This window comes from Helicoverpa armigera, chromosome 2 (assembly GCF_030705265.1).
Source record: "Helicoverpa armigera isolate CAAS_96S chromosome 2, ASM3070526v1, whole genome shotgun sequence".
Lineage (NCBI taxonomy): Eukaryota > Metazoa > Arthropoda > Insecta > Lepidoptera > Noctuidae > Helicoverpa > Helicoverpa armigera.
In genome coordinates this window covers 8,295,150-8,315,055 of record NC_087121.1, presented here as the reverse complement: position 1 = coordinate 8,315,055, position 19,906 = coordinate 8,295,150, and the positions used below count along the sequence as shown (strand labels likewise).

General features: G+C 38.1%; 2 protein-coding genes across 5 annotated transcripts; one reads left to right on the top strand and one right to left on the bottom strand.

Annotated features, from left to right (window-relative positions):
• The first annotated feature begins 830 nt into the window (after nt 1-830).
• On the top strand, nt 831-8,418 carry LOC110371408 (ubiquitin carboxyl-terminal hydrolase 7). 4 transcript variants are annotated; one of them, XM_021327637.3, is made up of 11 exons: nt 831-939; nt 1,053-1,130; nt 1,474-1,787; nt 2,075-2,238; nt 3,131-3,390; nt 3,907-4,081; nt 4,825-5,017; nt 6,259-6,412; nt 7,387-7,520; nt 7,876-7,972; nt 8,174-8,418. In XM_021327637.3, exons 2-11 carry the CDS (start codon nt 1,074-1,076, stop codon nt 8,204-8,206), a joined length of 1,581 nt encoding a protein of 526 aa, XP_021183312.3. In that variant the 5' UTR covers nt 831-939; nt 1,053-1,073; the 3' UTR covers nt 8,207-8,418. The 4 variants fall into 4 exon arrangements, with proteins under 4 accessions (XP_021183312.3, XP_021183314.3, XP_021183309.3 ...); XM_021327639.3 differs by having other exon boundaries at nt 8,067-8,418; XM_021327634.3 differs by having other exon boundaries at nt 7,876-7,982; nt 8,067-8,418.
• A 4,067-nt stretch (nt 8,419-12,485) lies between these two features.
• LOC135118101 (actinia tenebrosa protease inhibitors-like) lies at nt 12,486-15,044 on the bottom strand. The gene is made up of 6 exons (XM_064039159.1): nt 14,670-15,044; nt 14,068-14,149; nt 13,919-13,945; nt 13,519-13,628; nt 13,081-13,171; nt 12,486-12,683 (listed from the first exon to the last, which is right to left on the bottom strand). The coding sequence occupies exons 1-6, from the start codon at nt 14,905-14,907 to the stop codon at nt 12,569-12,571; spliced, it is 663 nt and encodes a 220-aa protein (XP_063895229.1). The 5' UTR covers nt 14,908-15,044; the 3' UTR covers nt 12,486-12,568.
• Between the last annotated feature and the right edge of the window lie 4,862 nt (nt 15,045-19,906).

The window sequence follows — 19,906 nt, the reverse complement described above, 5'->3', positions numbered from 1 at the left end:
CTGGCGTAACAAAGGCACTAATTAGTCTGCGCCGCATTTCCTCCTGGTATTCTTTATCAGTTACAATTGTAACTAGATACTTATCTGCTGCTTTTTTATAATTGAGTTACGACTTTCTCTCATAAGTCGCATAAATAAGTATTTTGTTACACATTTATTTTCTAAGGTCCTGTTTTCAATTTCATATACCTACTAACTTTTGCGTAACTACTCCTACCTATTGCCAGTAAAAGTCAAAAGCTACAAGTTGTTACTAAGTAGTACTGATCGGCATCAATACAATCCGATTAACTTAAGTATTTATGAAATAATAATAATCTACCTATTGCTCTTAGACAAATAATACCTTCACGAGTGGAATTATATCTTACGAAAATCGGTAATCGCCCTGATATCGATACTCCTTCGAGTAACGGTAGACGATCGCCTCTTAAAAATCTATTCACCAATTTAATTAAAGAGCCCAGCATCTAACCGTCAATTTCTGAACCGACGGAGAATAATGTCGTCGCAAGATGACTCTGCGATTTAATTAATTTCCGGTATCCAGTAGGTATCGTTGAGTTCTGTTATTTTGGTCTGAATATCGAATGTCATGAAAAGAAATAGCTTTGAAGTTCAATTACATGTCATTAAGATTAAATTTTTAACGAAAGCTGTAATAAATAATTACAGTAAGCACTAAAGTACTCACAAATATTTCGAAACAAAATCAACAAATAGCAATTACCAACTCCTAGAAAATATAAAAAAAATATCAACCTCTTTGGTCCAACATTTAGGTACAGGTTTTTCACTTCTAACATTTTTTTAAATTTCGAATAGTCAAAATGACATTTTAAAAATCATAAGGTGACGTATGTCATCGGCCTAAAAAAATTACAAAATTAGTTTTTTATATTTTGATAACAACCATTATGTATAATATTTTAAAATAAGGTAATTGTTTTTCTGTTTTTACATTGCAACGAAGAAAAGTAAGTCTTTAGTGCATGGATTTAAAGAAAGAGCGGCTTGGGTGTTGAAAAGTTGAAAGTTTTTGTTTTTTGTAGCACTACATTTGCTGCTGAACAATGATTGAAACTGGCAGCGCGGATAACGCAACAGCTGTAACACCAGCGGCAAACACGGTTAGACAATCTATCATAGACTACATCGCTATGTTCGCTTTTATAGACGTACAGACCTAACTATGTAAGATTTATATTGTTTGTGTCTAACAAAGGAAGACGTCATGAAATTTCAGTACCTAACTAACGGTCTGTATTTTATTACTGTTTTCACAATATAAGCCTGCTTAAACTTAACTACTGTATTTATTGATTGACTGACTTATGGTTAGATCGTGCCAGCTGTACTCAGGTACTCATCTTCGTATAGCTACGGTGCAAATATGTTAATGATTGTTTTAAGCTCTGTGGTGCTGCAAATTGCATTAATCCAACCTATCTAAAATACCTGCATCTTCCTTAGGATGAAGATGACGACATCGCAAGATCAGAAGCGACATTCCGTTTTACGGTACAAAACATAAGCCAATTAAAAGACCAAGTACTTTCGCCGCCATGCTTCGTACGGTGCCTGCCTTGGAAGATCCTGATTCTACTGAGACATACGACGACGCCAGAACGTCAGCAACAGAAGGCGTTGGGCGTATTCCTGCAATGCAATGGTGACTGCGATTCTCCTGGCTGGTCTTGCTATGGACTTGGAGAACTGAAGCTGCTGTCCCACAAACCAGATGGTGGTCAAGCGCTTTGTCGGAAGCTTCATCATATGTATCACTGGTATATAGTAGCTTTTCAGTTATTTTTACGCCGTCACGATCAAGTTTGCATTGTCGCTAAATCGTTTAAGGGCGTCGAATGGCGCAATATACTCAAAAATGGGCTTAAAAATATACATAGATTGCAGTAACAGCCGCACGAATCGATCTATTACAAGATCAAGCAACGCTGATGGGTGAGCCATCTTGTCATGATGAGGTCCTCCGTATTTTGGAAGGCACGATTTTAGAAATTTTATTTTAAATAGTCGCATTTACGCTACGTTCATGTTTTCGTAATATTTGCAGTAAAGAAGACGATTGGGGTTTCGCACACTTCATATCGTGGGATGACCTCATGGAAAGTGAAAATGGCTTCGTAAAGGACGATTCTATAACTATTGAGGCTCATGTCATGGCTGAAGCACCACATGGCGTCTCGTGGGACTCCAAGAAACACACCGGATTCGTTGGTAAGACATGATTATATTTTCAATACTAACTTCTGCTTCGAGGACCTAAGTCAGCAATGTAGTAGGTACGCCTACACATTCAATAGTATAAATTACCGATATTTGTCATCCAGAATGAGGATGCTTCTATATAGTAGTGTAGGAAAATAAATATTAATTTCGATCATAATGCTGTCCCTAAGTAGTGGAGGGGCTTTTCAAAGTTATTAGAAACAGAACCATTCTCTGCAAAACCATTTTTAGCAGCCAGTTAAAAAAAACGCGCAAACTAAAACTGCACCATATTTTCTCCTCTAAACTACTTATGCCAAACGCAATTTCATTTGAAAATAATATCATTTTCCTATAGCCGCGTGGGTGGCAATCCGTTATGCATAAGTGCATTTCGCGCCAGTCAAAGGGTTTAAAGGAAAGTTATCAGAGCGGAAATAATGGACTAGTGAATAGAACTAGTTATTTTATCGAATGGGTGTCGCATGACGCGGGAAAGGGAGCAGCCGTGGAATGGGCGTTAAAGTATGCAAAAAGTTACGTATAGCTTTTTGTGTGACAGTTTTGAATAACTGAAATCAAATAAAGTTCTTGTTTTCCTCACGATTCTATGTGACATCGGCGCAGTATGTTCTCCGCTTCCACTCTTCTCTGTTCCTCGTCATATCCAGATTAACTCCCTTCTTATTCATGTTATCTGTCAGGCAAACCATTCATCCTTTCTTTGGTCTTCCTCTACCTCTCCATCCATGTACATTTATACTTAAATACTCTTTGTTGCATGTATTTCATACCTACTCATTACATGCTTATACCAAAATTAAAAAGTATCCAGAGTAATTCTAAATTCTGCATAGTAATGCGGAAATAGAAAACATTTGATATAAGCCTTCTGTCACAGGACTCAAGAATCAAGGAGCAACATGCTACATGAACTCCCTACTCCAAACGTTATTTTTCACCAACGTTCTTCGTAAGGCTGTCTACAAGATTCCGACAGTCGGCGACGACAGCTCCAGATCGGTTGCGTTTGCCCTACAACGCGTGTTCTATGATCTTCAGTTCTCAGACAAACCAGTCGCGACTAAGAAATTGACGAAGAGTTTCGGGTGGGAGACTTTGGACTCGTTTATGCAGCATGATGTCCAGGAATTCTTGCGGGTATGGTTAAATATTTTTTTTACTTTGCAGATGGCCTTATTTTCGTGATTTACATAAAGCTTAACCTGCAAATTTACTTTCTGCCTCCATTATTTATGTATGAGCCGAAAATTACTTTGACTAAACTAAAACATACGCGTTACAAGGTTTAAGTTTGAATTTTAAACAAAAAGATTTTACGTTTTTTTCGAGCAAGCTTACAATTATAACTACCACGCCAGATTTTTACATATAAAAGGCTTGAAGCTTTTGCTCGGTGGAAACCCTGCTCTCATAAATATTTTTGCAGAATATTTTTTGTGTAATATTTTTGGATCGGATCAGATAATAACAGCGTCATGTATGAGCATGAGCATATTTGCAATATTCAATACATTTGTTTATGTCGCTTCAGCGATCAGTGGGTAATGGCAGAAATGGGAATTAACTTTATACCACAGCAGTTTCAACATTTAGTCTCCAAACATTCACTCAATGTAAAATGGCTCTTGAAATAATGTATTACAATTTTCACAGGTATTACTAGATAAGTTAGAAAACAAAATGAAAGGGACAGTAGTGGAGGGAACCGTGCCAAAACTGTTCGAGGGTAAAATGACGTCATTCATAAAGTGCAAGAACGTTAACTGTACGAGCACGCGCGTTGAAACCTTCTACGATATACAACTCAGCGTCAAGGGGAAGAATAATAGTGAGTGTATTTCTTACTTACAGAAGTAAATAAAAATCGACGGCTAAATTGAGCACTTTAAAACACGTACATTAAGCCATAAACATGAATTCAATTCAGTAGCTCGAGATAACCCACCCACTTTCTTTAATTTGTAGCTCAGTTCGGAATTCTGTAACCGAGGAGAAAATAGGGCACAATCAATGCCCCGTTACTTTCCAAAGCTATTTCGTTACCAATAAATTGGTTCCAATTTGCAACTTGAAAATGCAATTTATTAAGGGGCTTTGATAAATTTCTGTTACCGGTCCTACTCCTCCATTCCGTATAACCATTTAGTGAAGAGGTGCTATGCTGTGACGTCACAGTTTATAAATTATTTATAGGCCGAGTAGCGGGAGCATTTGCCTGTAACAGGTGCTAATAAATCTTTCATATCAGTACTGTAAAGCGGGCGCCTGCATCTAAATTAGTTGTTGTGAAGAAACATTTGCGTATATACGAGCATATGAGGTCGAGGAAAGTGCACTCTGGAGCGAGTTTGAAGTTACGGGGCATAATGACTAAAGTGCAGAGTGGGTTAGAAAATGCGGTCATGTCAAAATTTACCAATTTGCAACTTTGCTACCTCATTTAAAATCCTTACTGTAGCTACTCAGATAATTTATCGACACAGTAATATTAAATGAGCACACATAAAAGCTCTATTACAAATAAAATATTTTAATCAAATTCTTTTCCTACCATAATTTTCCTGTGCCCAGTCTACGAGTCGTTCAAAGACTACATCAGTACGGAGCTCCTAGACGGCGAGAACAAGTACGACGCGGGGGAACATGGTCTCCAAGAGGCGGAGAAGGGAGTGAGGTTCGATGTGTTCCCACCGGTGCTGCATCTACACCTCATGAGGTTCCAGTACGACCCACAGAGCGATGCCTCTGTCAAGTTTAATGATAGGTATGTTGTAAGAATTATAGAAGCAATGTCCCCGGAAGCCAGACACAATTCATACACGGCCAAAGCCCAAGCTGCGGCTATCCCGAGGTTTTAATCCGCTACAACCAGGAGTACCCGCCATATGCGGCTAAACTTCCTATGGTAACCTCTTTATGGTTAGAACTAGCTGTAGGTGTATCGATACTCACATACGTCCTTATGTAAACTTTGGGCAAACAGTATTAAGTTCAGATGATCAAGATTTTGATTGCAAGGTCTATATATTAAACTACATGTACATAGAACTCAAAATAAAGGATAATTTTTGAGGAAATTGATGACAATACTTTCACTTCACTTTGATTACCATACAACTGTGTTGATATGAGCGCTTAAATTTTGCTGTTAACATTTTAGTTTAATACCTCAGCTTTGTAAACAAGCCTGTTATGCAAATATTCGTCCGCAAACCATATTATCCTCTCATATTGTCATCACAGGTGTTGTGTTTTAGACTCAAATTAAAAAGGTTGACCCAAATATATTAAAATTTTACTGTATCACAATTTCCCTTTATGATATAATGGAGTTTTTTTAATTAACAGATTAAATAACAAACCTGTTTGGTCCCCTTTTTAGAATGTGTCCTGTAGGCTTGGCTCTTTCAGCCAAACGAATTCAATCAATAGTTAATACACTATTGTTGATCTTTCATATAGATGGCTAACGACCGTTCCCAATATCTTTTTCTTTTATGTTTTGCTTTGAATAGACTAGATTTTTTGCTTAGTTACTAGAGATAGGAAATTGATTACTTTTATGATAGATAAAATACAGAAACATTTTGATATGGTAGCCATACCAAAATTTTGTCTCTATGAAGCAAATCAACAGACATATATTTAGCAGTGTTGTGAACGGCCGTTAGGCATCCATACAGATTGCCTTAAATATAATGGGTATATACCAAAGACTATAAAACCACTTGACTGCGCATACAGTGCCCCGACGCTCGCCAAAAGTTAGTGATTTTGCGCGTACTATAAGGCTACGATCAGTACGATCCTTTAGTAGCGACCGTGAACTGACCAATAGTAGCCGCGGATTATGCCGCGTCCCCCCGCCCGCAGTGGTGAGTCGTGTTCTTAGAAGAAATTGGCGAGTGCGCTCTCTAGTGGTTATTTACTTTATGGTATATACCTACCATTATATGTATTATATACGAAGGCGTCTTCAATATCCATCACGATTATCCTCTCCAGGTTCGAGTTCTACGAGGAGGTGAACCTAGACCCGTACCTGCAGGAGATCCCGACGATACCAGCCCACTACACGTTACACGCGGTGCTGGTACACTCGGGAGACAACCACGGAGGTCACTATGTGGTCTTCATCAACCCTAGGGGCGACGGGAAGGTGAGCTTTCGGTCTTTATTTGGTTTTAAGCAATAAGTCTTTCTTAGATTTGAATATGTAGGTACTTCCTCTAACTTCGCTGATATTTTATCATCTTCGTCAACTTTTTTATCCTTACTGATGGGAAAAGGCCCTCTCTCACAGAGAAGGATCAAGAAGTGATGTTTCGGACATGTGAAATTGTTTGATATGAGAATGGCATTCAATTTTCTAGACTTTATGCGCGCCAAAGAATAGGGTCGCTAGCAAAACTTCTCGTTTCGTATATTTTTTTGCTATTGTCGAATTAAATTAGAATCCTTGCGCCTTGGTCGAAAAAAACAGATTCTAGCGCGCGACATTGTCTCGAATGTTCTCTCTGGAGACTCGCCAGTTGTAGCAAAATTCATAACAGCAAATGTCATTAAGTGCAATTCAGCAAAGTTAGATAATAACTATGTAGATATGAAGCGTTGCTAATGATGCAGCGTGTTAACATCAGTGCCTACACTTTGTGTGCACATTGCCGCGCTGAGTGAGATGTAAGCATTGCAGTCGAGTGTAGCCACCTCCGCAGATTTGTAAACAAATATACTGAGAGCAATTCTCACGGAAATTAGTTTATTTGTTGCATTTTATAAAATGTACACGACAGTTCGTTTGTTACGTTATCAAAAAATATAATCGTAGTTACACAAGCCTTGCCTTTAAGTATTGATGATCTTAGAGTACAGTTGTACATTTTGTTTGATTCTCTCAAGCCTGGATTACTTCAGCAGTCCACAAAATAAAGTTCTGTAGAAGCAACATCCATATAAAACAATGCCGATCTTAATGAATTCGTTGACAAACGACGATAAGGCTCCCACACAAAACTGCGATGCGATGGAATACGATACGGCATCGCATCGCATTTTTGTGTGGGTGCCCACATAGGGTCATTACTTTTGTATAGATAAAGTACATTTTAAAATTAAATTATTTGTATGGTACAGTGGTGCAAGTTCGACGACGACGTGGTGTCGCGGTGCAGCAAGCAGGAGGCCATCGAGTACAACTACGGCGGCAAGGAGGACGCGCCGTACCTCGCGCGGCGCGCCACCAGTGCATACATGCTCATATACATACAGTGAGTAGATACTATCGCATTATTTATAGGTATAATGTCATCTGCCTAGCTTTTGTTCAACTATGTTGAGGTCGGCTTCCAGACTCAACAGACCGGACTGTTTCTCTTCATTGTTTTAGTATAGTGCCCGTTTTCTCCACTAGTCCCTAAACAGTCACATTATGAAAATTGTGTTTCACCAACCTAAGAGCTACTTATGTAGGAGTCCCCTAGTTAAGTGACGTATAGGGCAGAGGTATTTGCGTTTTTGCACAGCACAAACCTACGGGTTCATTTTATCTTCCACTCTCAGATAATCCAAAGACGGCTAAAGATAACTTTGAAGCTCCGTATCTAATATTTTTGTTTCTCGCAGGACATCACAACTGAAATACGTGTTACAAGACTGTACAGAGGGAGACATCCCGACCGACCTGTGCGAGCGCATCAGCGAAGAGATGCGATACGAGATGGTAAGAACATGTAAATATCAATCCACACCCCGCCTTACGTGACTTTCCGTTTTTTTATCGTTTTTTTATGCAAGCCTAAAATTGCCCGTTTCAGGCGGCAGAAAAATAAGATGCAGGAAATTTAAATCTGACACGTCAGTCACCTCCGCCAAGTACTATGCGAAGATATTCAGCGCACTAAAACAGTTCTTCACTTTGCAGGCCCTAGCCGGCTCTAAATATAAAGGAAGATAATGCCGGCACGGACCACTCAACACTGTCCAAATTTTTTAATACATTTTACAGTTTTTGAAATTATTACAGAGTGTTTACCGATAATTATAGTAAATTTGTCAGGTAGGTAATTAAGCTTTATATAATCTGAATATATTTTCTTTGTGTATATTTTATTGTAATTATTTATGTACCACTGTTAATAAAATTTGTTGCGATATTGTTTAGGTTTATTTCTGAGTTCTCCTTGTGTCCACGCGATAAGCACATTTCTCATCTGTTGACAGAACAGATATTCTTTATGAACAGACCAAAACAAACCCATTTGCGAGCGATGCAAGTTTTGCGTGACGATAAACAGTGTTCTATAATAGCGTTAACTTTTAGAACAAATTCTAGTGTAGATACCCAGTCTCGTAAATTAAATAGCTAAATGGAAGCCAAGTAATAAAAACTTGCAGAACATTTTTTAAAGCCTAGAAAACAAATAGTCTAGACAGCAACAGAATGAAACTGGTATTAACAACACCTAACATTATTACACCACGTCTAAGCAGAACAATGAGCGGCAAGCATTCATTATCCCCATTTCTAATTAGACCCCGAAATGTCAGAACAAAAACCTAATCTACAGCGAAATAAAAAAGTAGTCCTCTAGCCTTCTAGCTTCCATTCTTTAATGATTAATTAGGCAAGAACCGGCGTTATTTGTGAAACACGTCTGGGGCCACGTAACATTGTTCGGGTGGTACAAATGAAACTGGTGCATGTTGCATGCTAAGCAACCCCCACGGCTCTAGACACTGACGAGATAACCGAAAGACACTGCTTTGCTTATTTACTTATGCAGCCAACTGAACAATCAGCGGTGTTTTGTTGTGGAATTTAAAGACTATCTTAAGTGCAAAATTACTGAATTGTCATGGCATTAAGCTTTTCTTTAAAAAAGAAATATCTTGAGAATTTCATCATTTTGAAGGCAATCAGTGGTTCCCTTCTGCAGTCTACATAAAGTAATCGACCAGTGGATACTTAGACCATTTCGGTTTTTATCTTTTTGCATATGAGAAAATACAAGTTAATGAGGGATGTTAATAAACGGATCAGTCATCATGTACCTCTGGTATAAACCGCTTAACGTCAAAAAAAAAAAGGTGTTGTGGACATAATGTTCAAAATGAAATATTTTTTGCATAAGTATGTACCTAAGTATGACCTAGTACCTCAGAAAGAAATTATTAAAATGTTAAGTCCACTTTTCTGATATAAAATACTAGTTTTAGAAACTCAAGACGGAACGGAGCTCAAAGCTCAGTATTAGAATTCTAATATAGCGAAGGATGATAAATGAAGGTGCAAGTCGGAACCTAAGTGAACATTGGATGCCTTACATATTTGAATAGTGTTCAGTTATTCATGAGCACTGCTTCAAGAGATTTGTCTGCTCAAACAACGGACATCAAGCCAGTAATTATTAAAATTAATTAAATGTAGTAATTATTAAAATAAAATAAATAAATAAAAATTATTAAAATGAACACATAACCACGACAACAACAAAAATATATTTTTCTTAAAACAAAAAGAAAACGAGTTAGGTAAGATGGTAAGATACTTATTATGAAGACACAACGTATACTTATAAAAAAACCTAATGGCCATGAAAAGAATGGTAAAGAAATGCCTCGTTTTCTATGTTGTTCCCATGTCCCAGCTTACACAGAATCCATTGTGATCTATTTCCTACAGTTTGTAGGCAAGGTGCATATGTATGCATGCACTTAACATGCTCAGTTCAATTTGTAATTCTACACCAGAGAGCATTGTTCAGGCGTTTTAATTAATGCAAAAACATGAGAATTGTGGTAGATTTTCATATGAATTGCTCTTTGTATTTATGGCTCCCGAAAGTTCAGTACATTTTGTAATGCAATGTGCTGACGATGCATCTATTAATAAACCCTTTGGTTGAGATTTGAACATTATGCAGTTTCGAGGTTCTGACCCAACGCTCACTTCCATTTCTAACTTTTTATTGTTTTTGCCTTCCATATTTAAAGTCTTTGAAGCTGTACGGAGATATATAATAATGTTATATATCTTTTATAATACATTCCATAAAAGATATTAAATGCAAGTAACAATGAGCTTCTATTACTAACCAGGTCATCATCCAAATAAATGGATATCACATTTAAAACAGACATTGAAGTATTTAGCATATAAAATTCACAGAGACTGAACACCATTTGTACCCTTCGAAAGTGGTAACTAGCAAAGCCGGCAGCAGAGTTTTAAAAAATGGCCTTTCGCTTTACATTGTGGCAGTAAATCTGTCAGGACATGCGATAAATTAGAGTCCAGTTAGTACACGAGGCATTGTTTCCACTGCAACTACGAATTTGTGATGTCAACAACAACAACACTGCTTCGTTGACGTCCTACAGGAAAAACAAACTGTATACCAGTACTAGGAATTTCGCATTGACAAGTTTCAAAGGATTCTTTACAGGTTTTCTGAGAACGAGTTTTTCCCAAAAATAATTGATCCCTATAGCAACTGTGGGTTTAGTAAAAAGATCAAAGTTTTTTGCCCTTGCCTTTTCATTTTCACGACTACGTTTTATATTAAGATTTTTCAAGTCGACACTGCCTACATTTGGTAAGAATATACTTAACTGAAACTAGGTATGTTGCCCATGTCATGTCCTGAAAACTCAAACATTTTGCTTGTTGATCATTTTATATTCCTCAAAATAATGTCACGCTTTCCTCGGACGGACAAAAGACATCAGAGCATGAATTATTAAAAATACAATATCCCCTGCTTCTGTTCTTACACTTAATCAAACAAATGGAAGAGGTAAATAAATTATAGTCGTAAATAACAGGACTGTTTTCTCAATAAAGGGACGAGAAAAAGTATATAGGCACCTATATCACAATCAGCTTTGTTTTAGTAAATGAACCTCTCTGGAGACATCAATCAACTTAATCAAACTGCCACCAGGACGCAACCGAACGTAATTATAAACCTTTGTTCCTCCTGTTTTCCTTATTTTATTCTATTTGAGGAACAATAACGATGCAATTAAGCAATCTTAAAACAACCGTCTGTAATATTCCACTCAGAAAATTATAATTGCCTACATTTTTCCTTCTCTGGTAGACCGTTTATTTCGTTTTAGGTAAATTGTTTATTTGTTACCTAGCATTGTTATATGTTTAAATAGGTGAGTACATTAAGTAAGTACAAAATAATTTTCTTGTAAACCAACAGCCTGACTAATCAAATTAACAGCCTCCGAGTTTAAGTTAATGCAACCCCCACTTTATTAATTCGTACTCCGAGAGAATAGTTAAGAAAATAACTAACGAAATTCAAATAATAGGAGTGGCAGGCGGCGGCAGATCTCCGCTAATTAATCCGGAAGCTGCACTATTAATTAGGGGAGTTTTTCTTCGTCAGAAGGAGGATTACGGCCGGCGAGACTTTAGTAATTGCCAGCGGCGAAGCTTTAACTGTTTTTTATTTAAAACGACTCTCGAAAAATGTGTCTGCTGCCTTATTATGACGAGACCGGAGTTGACATTTGTAATATTTAGAGACAAGATTTTGTTTTATGAAAAAGGTCAAAAATGTATGCAAGGATAAATGGCTATATTGCAGTATAAAACTGAAATCTAAAAATTATACAGCAATTACGCCTTGTTTTGTTCTATTAGGTACTTAAAGAAGTTTTAAGCCTACAACATATGTAAGTCATTCGATTCAAACCTACGAGAACCTAAGCGAGCAACCTCCAGATTCATTGCACGGCATTGTCAAACAATAGGAAGCATTTCCCTCAGCCTTCAATAAAACAAAAGCCGATGATATGATAGCATCGTCGTCATCAACAATCCGGCTAGCCATCGATTGTCGATAACGAAGCAATCGCCGAGCCCCATCCGTCAGTAGCTGGGGACTTAATCAAAAATCTCCGAGGAATGGTTGCGTCAGTAACAATTACAACGGTTGAATCTTTCGCTGGCGGATCGATGATAACTGCTATTAACTATCTCTGAAAGGATCGATGGGGATAGGTCCCAATCAATCTCATGGCTTTCGGAAGTAGGTATTATGTTGCGTTTAGCGATAAATATCGCTGTGTTTATACTTACCTAGTAAGTAATTAAGAGATTATAGTTGACGTTACAAAAGTTGGTGTTGTGGAAGATCTGTAATTTCGAGCTGTTATTTCAATGTCTTGAGGTTTTATCTCTATAAACTGATTAAATAGATAGGTAGCGTATGCTTTATTTTAAACACGAGTCCTAGATATAGGTTTCTTTTCAGGATGGATAGAAATGGTGACATAATATTAAAAAAAAAAAACTTGTTTATTGTATACACTGGTCCTTACAAGCCGTATAGGTGGTGAATCTGTTCTGGTTGCCTCCGCAGCCGCCGTACACGAAAACTTTGCAGTCATTTACGTTCACGTCGTAGTAATACCTTGAAAATATTAATTAGTAGGTAAGTAAACGGTTTGACTTAGGTACTACATTGTTAAAAGTTTCTGATTAACTGCAAGAAATTTTACTGTATAGACAGAACAAAAAAGTCTTTAAATTAGCTTTAGCTTAATTTATGGATTACTAAATAGATCCCCGTACAATCTTTGCACGCGTAGGTACATATTTAAGTTACCTACATCACTAAATCCTTCCTCAAGAACTAAATCAATTGAAATTTTGAGAATTTAAAAACTGAAAAAGCATTATTTTATGTTTAGCCGCGTTCTCATGCCAAACAGTCGATTCAGCCCGTGCCTGCGGCCTTAATCAATAGACTCGTCAAAATAAATGAGATTTACATAGATAATATGCAATGGCAAATAGGTACTTCTCACCTTGATATTAAAGACATGCACAATCCAGCATTGGGTTGCAGAGCACAATAAGTTGTTCTGGTTGAGTCCTTTAACGTCATGTAGCTTGAACCTGTACAAAAATTACAATGTCTTGAAACTTGACAGTCCTACCTACCTACTGGATTTCTCTTCTACCATTGCGATTTATCTACCGTTTCACCCAACCTATTTGATTACTTTTGGATCATCATCTCCCGAGCCTTTTGCCAACTATATTGGGGGCGGCTTCCAGTCTACCTAGATTCAGCTGATTACCAGTGTTTTACAAGGAGCGACTGCCTATCTGACCTCCTCAACCCAGTTACTCGGTGGGTTGACTAGGTACTTTTGATGCCTAATAGATATCATTCAGTATGGAACAAGGGCCATAAAATTATAAAGTGGAACATAAATCTAGATTTTAATGTTCGTACATACCCTTGCAGTGACGCTCACAGTCAATTAATGATGGGAAATTATTTTTATTGCCATCACATCCGGAGTAAGCGAACGGCAAGCATGTGTCCAGTTGGGCGTCATAATAGTAGCTGAAACCGAATCAATCAGTCACCTCTTTTATGTATGTAAATCATCAAATGACCCCTCAAGCTGCGGGTGCAACGAAAGGAGTATTTGGCTTTAGTTGACTACAACCTACCTACCTATTACCTACTCTCTTCCTGGAGTCACCTTAACTTACCTATGTTACCCTGGGGTTTCTAATTAACACTACATTAATTAGCACGACGCATAGTGTTACTTTTCTACATAAATAAATCTTTATTTTGTTCGGTACTGATTTGTAGAAAAACCAAAATAAATATGTGTTCTCACTCACCTCTGCCTTATTCCTCCTGTTTGCTCTCTATAAAATAATTAACTTTGAATACGAGGCAATATTGTCTAGCAGACAAAATAATTTTGTTGTCGAAAGAAATCAAAGTAGGTATAAATAAGAGGAACCTATGAGGCATTACATATTCTTACCGTCGCGTAGTGTCGGAACATTTGCCGATTTTCGGCTGTAATTGGCACCAGAAGTCCCATTTCCATACAGAGTCCATGTGACCTAAACATTGCAATAACTATTTTAGATTAAGTATTTCGAAAGAGACATAATGAAACTGCCAAATAACGCCCATAATTGTTAATGGAGAGCACCTTTTGTCAACCATGCTTAATTGTGTCTGCGGTTTGGAGTCGCTCATCCTTATGACAAGTAAAAGACCATGCAAATCGGTGCAAGTGATCAGGTTGTTCAATAGCCAATAGAATATTCTAGACATTGTTAAGGCGACTACAATGTGGGGTACCTTGTCATATTCAAATCTAAGGTGGTTACCGCTTCGCTTAGCATTTAAACTGAAGGGGTACTGTGAACGCATTTACAGGTGCTTTGCTGCAGCTTAAGTATAAATACGTTGTAATATATTTTGAAAAGCTTTGTTGCAGGTTTGTTTACCAAATGTTGATTTTAGAATTTATCTTTGTAATAGAACATTTTTTTTTTGTAAATGTTTCCCTATTTGGAGTTATTGTTACTCGCCTTATCGTGAAAATACCGGGCTCAATTCTTGGTAAGTACTTACTTCTTCTCTGAGGCTCTCTAACACGGAACAGATCCAGCGGAGTGCTTGAGAACTCGTCGATGCGCTCAACATTTATCCGCCTGTATAAACTCGTTGGTTTCGGAGAAACATCGCCAAGATCCCTGGCTGTCGTCAAAGTAATTTCTGCAGAAGCAGAAATATCTTCTTGTGAAGATACGGAACTCTCACAGAACGTGACCATCCCGAATATTACAATAGTGTCAAAGAGACTTTTCATTTCCAAAAATATGAAATTCGGCGTTTTATTTACTTTGTTACAGGTACTCCGATGTGAAAATAAACGATAAGCGCAAAATTTATTCGGCTATAAACCAGTTATCGCGCGTGCACGGTGAAATCATACGTTTTCACACAGTTACTTATTTTCTAAAACTAAACCGTATGTCCAATAAAATATTGATACCCACAAATAACACATTTTATAACTGCATATGGGTAAGTACAGTACGTATGTAGGTAGGTACAGAGTTGTAGCAAGTGACTAAGCCAGAAATCTGTTAAGTGTTATAAATTTCTCACTGCGTGCTTAGCTTTTGAATAGAGGTAGGTAGATAAATATGTATTTTGATATACCCAAACATAGCCAGACGATAACGGGGCAGTTCAATTCGCAATCACACGATACGGACACAATGGTAACGATAATTATTTCTCAGTTACTGGCACACAATGCAACGTTTGATCGGCAAGCTGAATGTTTGCTGATCTAATGGCATTTTCAATTTGCATTCAAATTCCTAAGCTGGCATTGCTGAGCTGCGCGGGAAGGGCGGCGGGATGCCGACAACGTTGGATACTCGAATGCTCCAATGCCCGAATCGGATTAACGCTAACGACGCACCATTCTGTATGACCGCCGCAGTCGACCGCATTCCCGCCGTCTCCTGTGCGACACTGATAAACTGTTGCAGTGGGATCCCTACAATCCACACATTAAATTCCTGTACATGCCTGACCGATTTATCACTTTAATAAAAATCAGGACGTCTGACAGGTGTGAGCTACGACCGCAATATGCTCAAGTCAGGACAACCTATGCTCCACAACGGCACTGCTGCCGAAGTGTGATGTTTTGTATGCTCGATGCATTTGCGATTGAAAACCGAAGCATTTTATACTTTATCCTGCGTGATGAAATATAAGTCCAACAAGTTATTAAATACCCAAGCAAAACTTTCATAAAATATGGCTGTAATCTTTGCATAAAGACAATGGCTCCTCATCACAAGCTCTATCGATGTTGCAAATTAGCATTCCCCGAGGAGAATCCTAATGAGAAATGTAATTTCGAGAAAGCAGATAGCTCTTCACAAAGCTTTTTAAATGTACAATTGCGAGCTGTAGGATTAATTACTATAGTTTTTCATCCCGTCTAGTCCGTCGTCGGTCGAAGGAAGCTTGGATTACGAGTGGATTCCACCGACGACGATTAATAATTAATCGTCATTACGGTTATGGTTGCAAAGCCAATTGCCTCTCCGGCTTAGACAGGATTATTTAATCTTTCGGCTTGATGAAGTGGTTCGTATGTATTTGTTTAGGTCAAAATAAAATACCTATAGGTAGGTGCCCACCTAAGTAGGTATATCTTACAATTTTCGATTGCCGAATTGGTAAAATCACGTCACGCTAGATACCCTATACCTACTGATTAGGTACTGAATAAATGGGCATCACTGCGTTTTACCTAAGTAATTCTATCGATAAGTCTGCAGGCAGTCTTAAAACAAGCAAAAATCAGGATAATGAAAGAGCGACCTTATTTCCAGCATAATATAATGTAAAAACAGCGGCTGTAGCAAAATAAAAACAGACAGGCAGCCGCATAAAAATTCAATCATTTCGAAAGCTTCGCCAAGATTTGTAGGCCGAAGCCGGAGAGGATTTAAATGAAATTACGACATTGTTCCGACGGCCGGCGTCGATGGACGCTCTGACGTAAATTATAAATTAAAAATATATAAATCGCTTAGATTTACGAGTTTTGTTTCGGGAACTGTAATTAATGCTATTTGTTTAACGGAAAACACTTTTAATCCCAGAAAATCCGATACAGATAGGTGTAATACTTTTAATAAAAAAATATTTTTCATTTGTTCGTTAAACCAGCAAAATTGAAAATAATGGTCAAATTGATTTCCAACCAAACAAATAGAATAATGGAATGGAATGAAAAAGATTTAAAAATACAGAATCGACGAAAATTCATTTGGAATATTCAGACACGGCTAGAAAGATCCTTAAATGAAGTAAAAAAAAAAAAACTTTAAATAGATATTAGGTGCCTCGTTAGAACCAGGCGATCTTGGTCACTTCAAGGCGCATGGTTTAGCAGCATGTTCATGAGGCTGGTCATAACTGCTAAATCCATGCTTTGCAGATTCGTCAATACAGACCATGTTTATACAATAATGAAGTGGGGATCCTAGATATACCACCATAAATGTGTAATATATCACATTCTACCTACAGATTTCTTAAAATATTAAAGAATTCCTTAACCAAAAAAAAATTAACACATAGATAATAAGTAAGTACTCATTGATATTAAGAATATGCCACTTTATATCAATATAGGTAGGTACCTACCCCATTGACGGAACGCAAGACTTTTATCGTAAACTTCCTGAAGCTTTAACGAAAAGTTTTTTCACAACCAGGGCCGCGCCGCCCCTGTGTGCGAAGTGTGCGGCGCACACAGGCGCCAAGACAATAGGGGCGCCGCGCCGCCACTGCCACCTAAATTATTTTTGTTACCTATATGATTGTTTTTTGTAGTGGAGTATCGACAAGTAGGTACAATAGGCGCAACATAGGCCTTGTAAACTACAAAACATCTATAACGCTTATTGAACAAGTCTCTCAATATTTAATGTTTATTATTATTCACGTTTATGGTTTCATTTTACGTTTAGGGTTTTAGTTTACATTCCTTACGAGCTCAACGTTAAAACGGCGGCAGTTCTTTGAACCAGGGAAAAAGTACTAGTTATTTAAAACCGTAGAGGCGCCGAGTTTGTATGAGTATGAGTGAGTTTCTGAACGCAGCCCGATGCGATCACGGGTATTCCTCGATTTTAACGAACGAGATAGCTAAGGTAAAACAAAACAAATAATATAAACTAATATAAAAAAAATATAATTAAAAAATACATATATCTGGTCCAAGAAAAAAATATTTTTCTTTATTTATTTCTTATTCATTCTGCGTTTACTTTTTGAGTTCTCAATTTAACAAAAAAATTGGAACACCAACGTAACAAAAACAACTGGCTCTCGATCCAGTCACGGATTCTTTTTATTTGTGCTTAATTCCGAGTTTAATTTGAGAGTCCTTAAAGCTAAGGCTAAGCGTCCACTTGTCGGTATCGTACGCAACGGATCGTAGTATTATTTATATAGAATGCGATGCGTACGATGCGGACAGGTGGACGCACTTGTTTGAGTTTCTATATAAATAATACTACGATCCGTTGCGTGCGATACGTCCGTTGCGTACGATACCGACAAGTGGACGCTTAGCTTTAACAAACAATTTTAAAAAATTCGCGCTCGCTACGCTTGCGGCTGTTCACTTGTCAGTGCCTACCGTTCATTCTAACTAAAACCCAAAGTCCCAAAACTCAAAAATTTTCGCGCTCGCCACGCTCACGGCACGGCTGTTCGCTTGTCAGTATGGTTCTTTCTAACATGATTAGAGTACTTTTATGTCCCAAAAGTCAAAAATTTTCGCGCTCGCTGCGCTCGCGGCTGTTCGCTTGTCGGTACCGTTCATTCTAACATGATTAGAGTACTTTTATGTCCCAAAAGTCAAATTTTTTCGCGCTCGCTGCGCTCGCGGCTGTTCGCTTGTCGGTACCGTTCATTCTAACATGATTAGAGTACTTTTATGTCCCAAAAGTCAAAAATTTTCGCGCTCGCTGCGCTCGCGACTGCACCTTACACCGTTCTTTGATATACAAATTTAGGTGCTTTAGTGACCCAAAGCTCAAAAATTTTTGCGCTCGCTACGCTCTGCTTTATTTTCCACTTCTTTTATTTTTTCAATCCTTTTTTTAGCCGAACCTAGAGTAAGTCCTTTTATTAACAAGAAAATAACTCCTTGCTCACAACAGACTTTTCACGTAGAACAAAGGGCCTCGCATAGACCTGCCGCACGTAGCCTCGCAATGGCTAGGGCCGCCGCTGACTGGAGAACATTTATTTCAGTCAAATTTAACAATTAAAAATATTCATTCAAAAATTAAATTCGTTTTATGATGATTCGTTAAAAAAGAGGCGCTTCATAGGTTTCGCATACAGGCGCTGCCGGGGGTCGGCGCGGCCCTGTTCACAACTTAGGTACCTACTTATTTTGATAGGCAAGCCTAAAAGCCTTTTACCGTGAAATGATATACGGCTTCCAATATCCTAAAATATCGGACGCATCTCTCGTTGATTGATCCCAATCGTCTATTTAATCGGAAACGCGTGAAAGCCTAGTCGACGAGGGAATATTTAGCTATCTATATTTTTTGAGAAAAACATACTGCTCTTATGCCTAGGTATATGTATTTAGATGATTTAAAAAAATTATATATTATGGCTATAATAATGTGATGTAGCAGAATTAAAGCTAATATTTTAGTTTAGATCGTAAATTCATAAACCACTTAAGCCCAGAGACATGAAATGGGTCGGTTACATTTGGACTTAGTTTTTTTTTATCCCCAAGGAGCAACATGGGTATCTACCTATTTCTTGTAGATCTGCCACAGAGCACAAGAGTTGCTCTAGCACGTCGGAATTTTTCTCAGTTCAGATTCTATCCTAAAGGCACAATGTCGCAGTAAGGTGATCTTCACACTGCCCCGCATCACACTGCATATTGCGTGTCGACGTACCTACGCGCGCTCCTGCGGGAGTCCAGATCTGCATCATCGTGCGGGTTTTTTGCGCACTCATGCGCGTAGGTGCGTCTAGTAGATTCAGACACGGCGGCTCTCATCGAGATCCATTTTCAAATATACACGTCACGCCCATTCAAAATCACGCGCGGCACTGCGGGATTCGGTGTGCCATACCTTGCGTCTCGCACCGCATCTACGCGCGGGGGTGCATGTTTCTCCACGTGTATGCGCGTGATCCGCATGAACGCGCGTGGATGCATTTTCAGTGTGTTGGACTGTGCGTGTTTTCCATACAAACGGAGATATTTACAAGCATCGGAAGAAAAC

Bases quoted from the DNA above. Each gene is read 5' to 3' on its own strand.
- LOC110371408 (XM_021327634.3), top strand. From the start codon at position 1,074: ATGATTGAAACTGGCAGCGCGGATAACGCAACAGCTGTAACACCAGCG. The intron at 1,131-1,473 runs GTTAGACAATCT...CATCTTCCTTAG, and splicing joins TAACACCAGCGGCAAACACG to GATGAAGATGACGACATCGC. The intron at 6,413-7,386 runs GTGAGCTTTCGG...TGTATGGTACAG, and splicing joins ACCCTAGGGGCGACGGGAAG to TGGTGCAAGTTCGACGACGA.
- LOC135118101 (XM_064039159.1), bottom strand. From the start codon at position 14,907: ATGAAAAGTCTCTTTGACACTATTGTAATATTCGGGATGGTCACGTTC. The intron at 13,629-13,918 runs GTGAGTGAGAAC...ATTCGGTTTCAG, and splicing joins ACAGGAGGAATAAGGCAGAG to CTACTATTATGACGCCCAAC. The intron at 12,684-13,080 runs GTGAGAAGTACC...AATATTTTCAAG, and splicing joins TGCATGTCTTTAATATCAAG to GTATTACTACGACGTGAACG.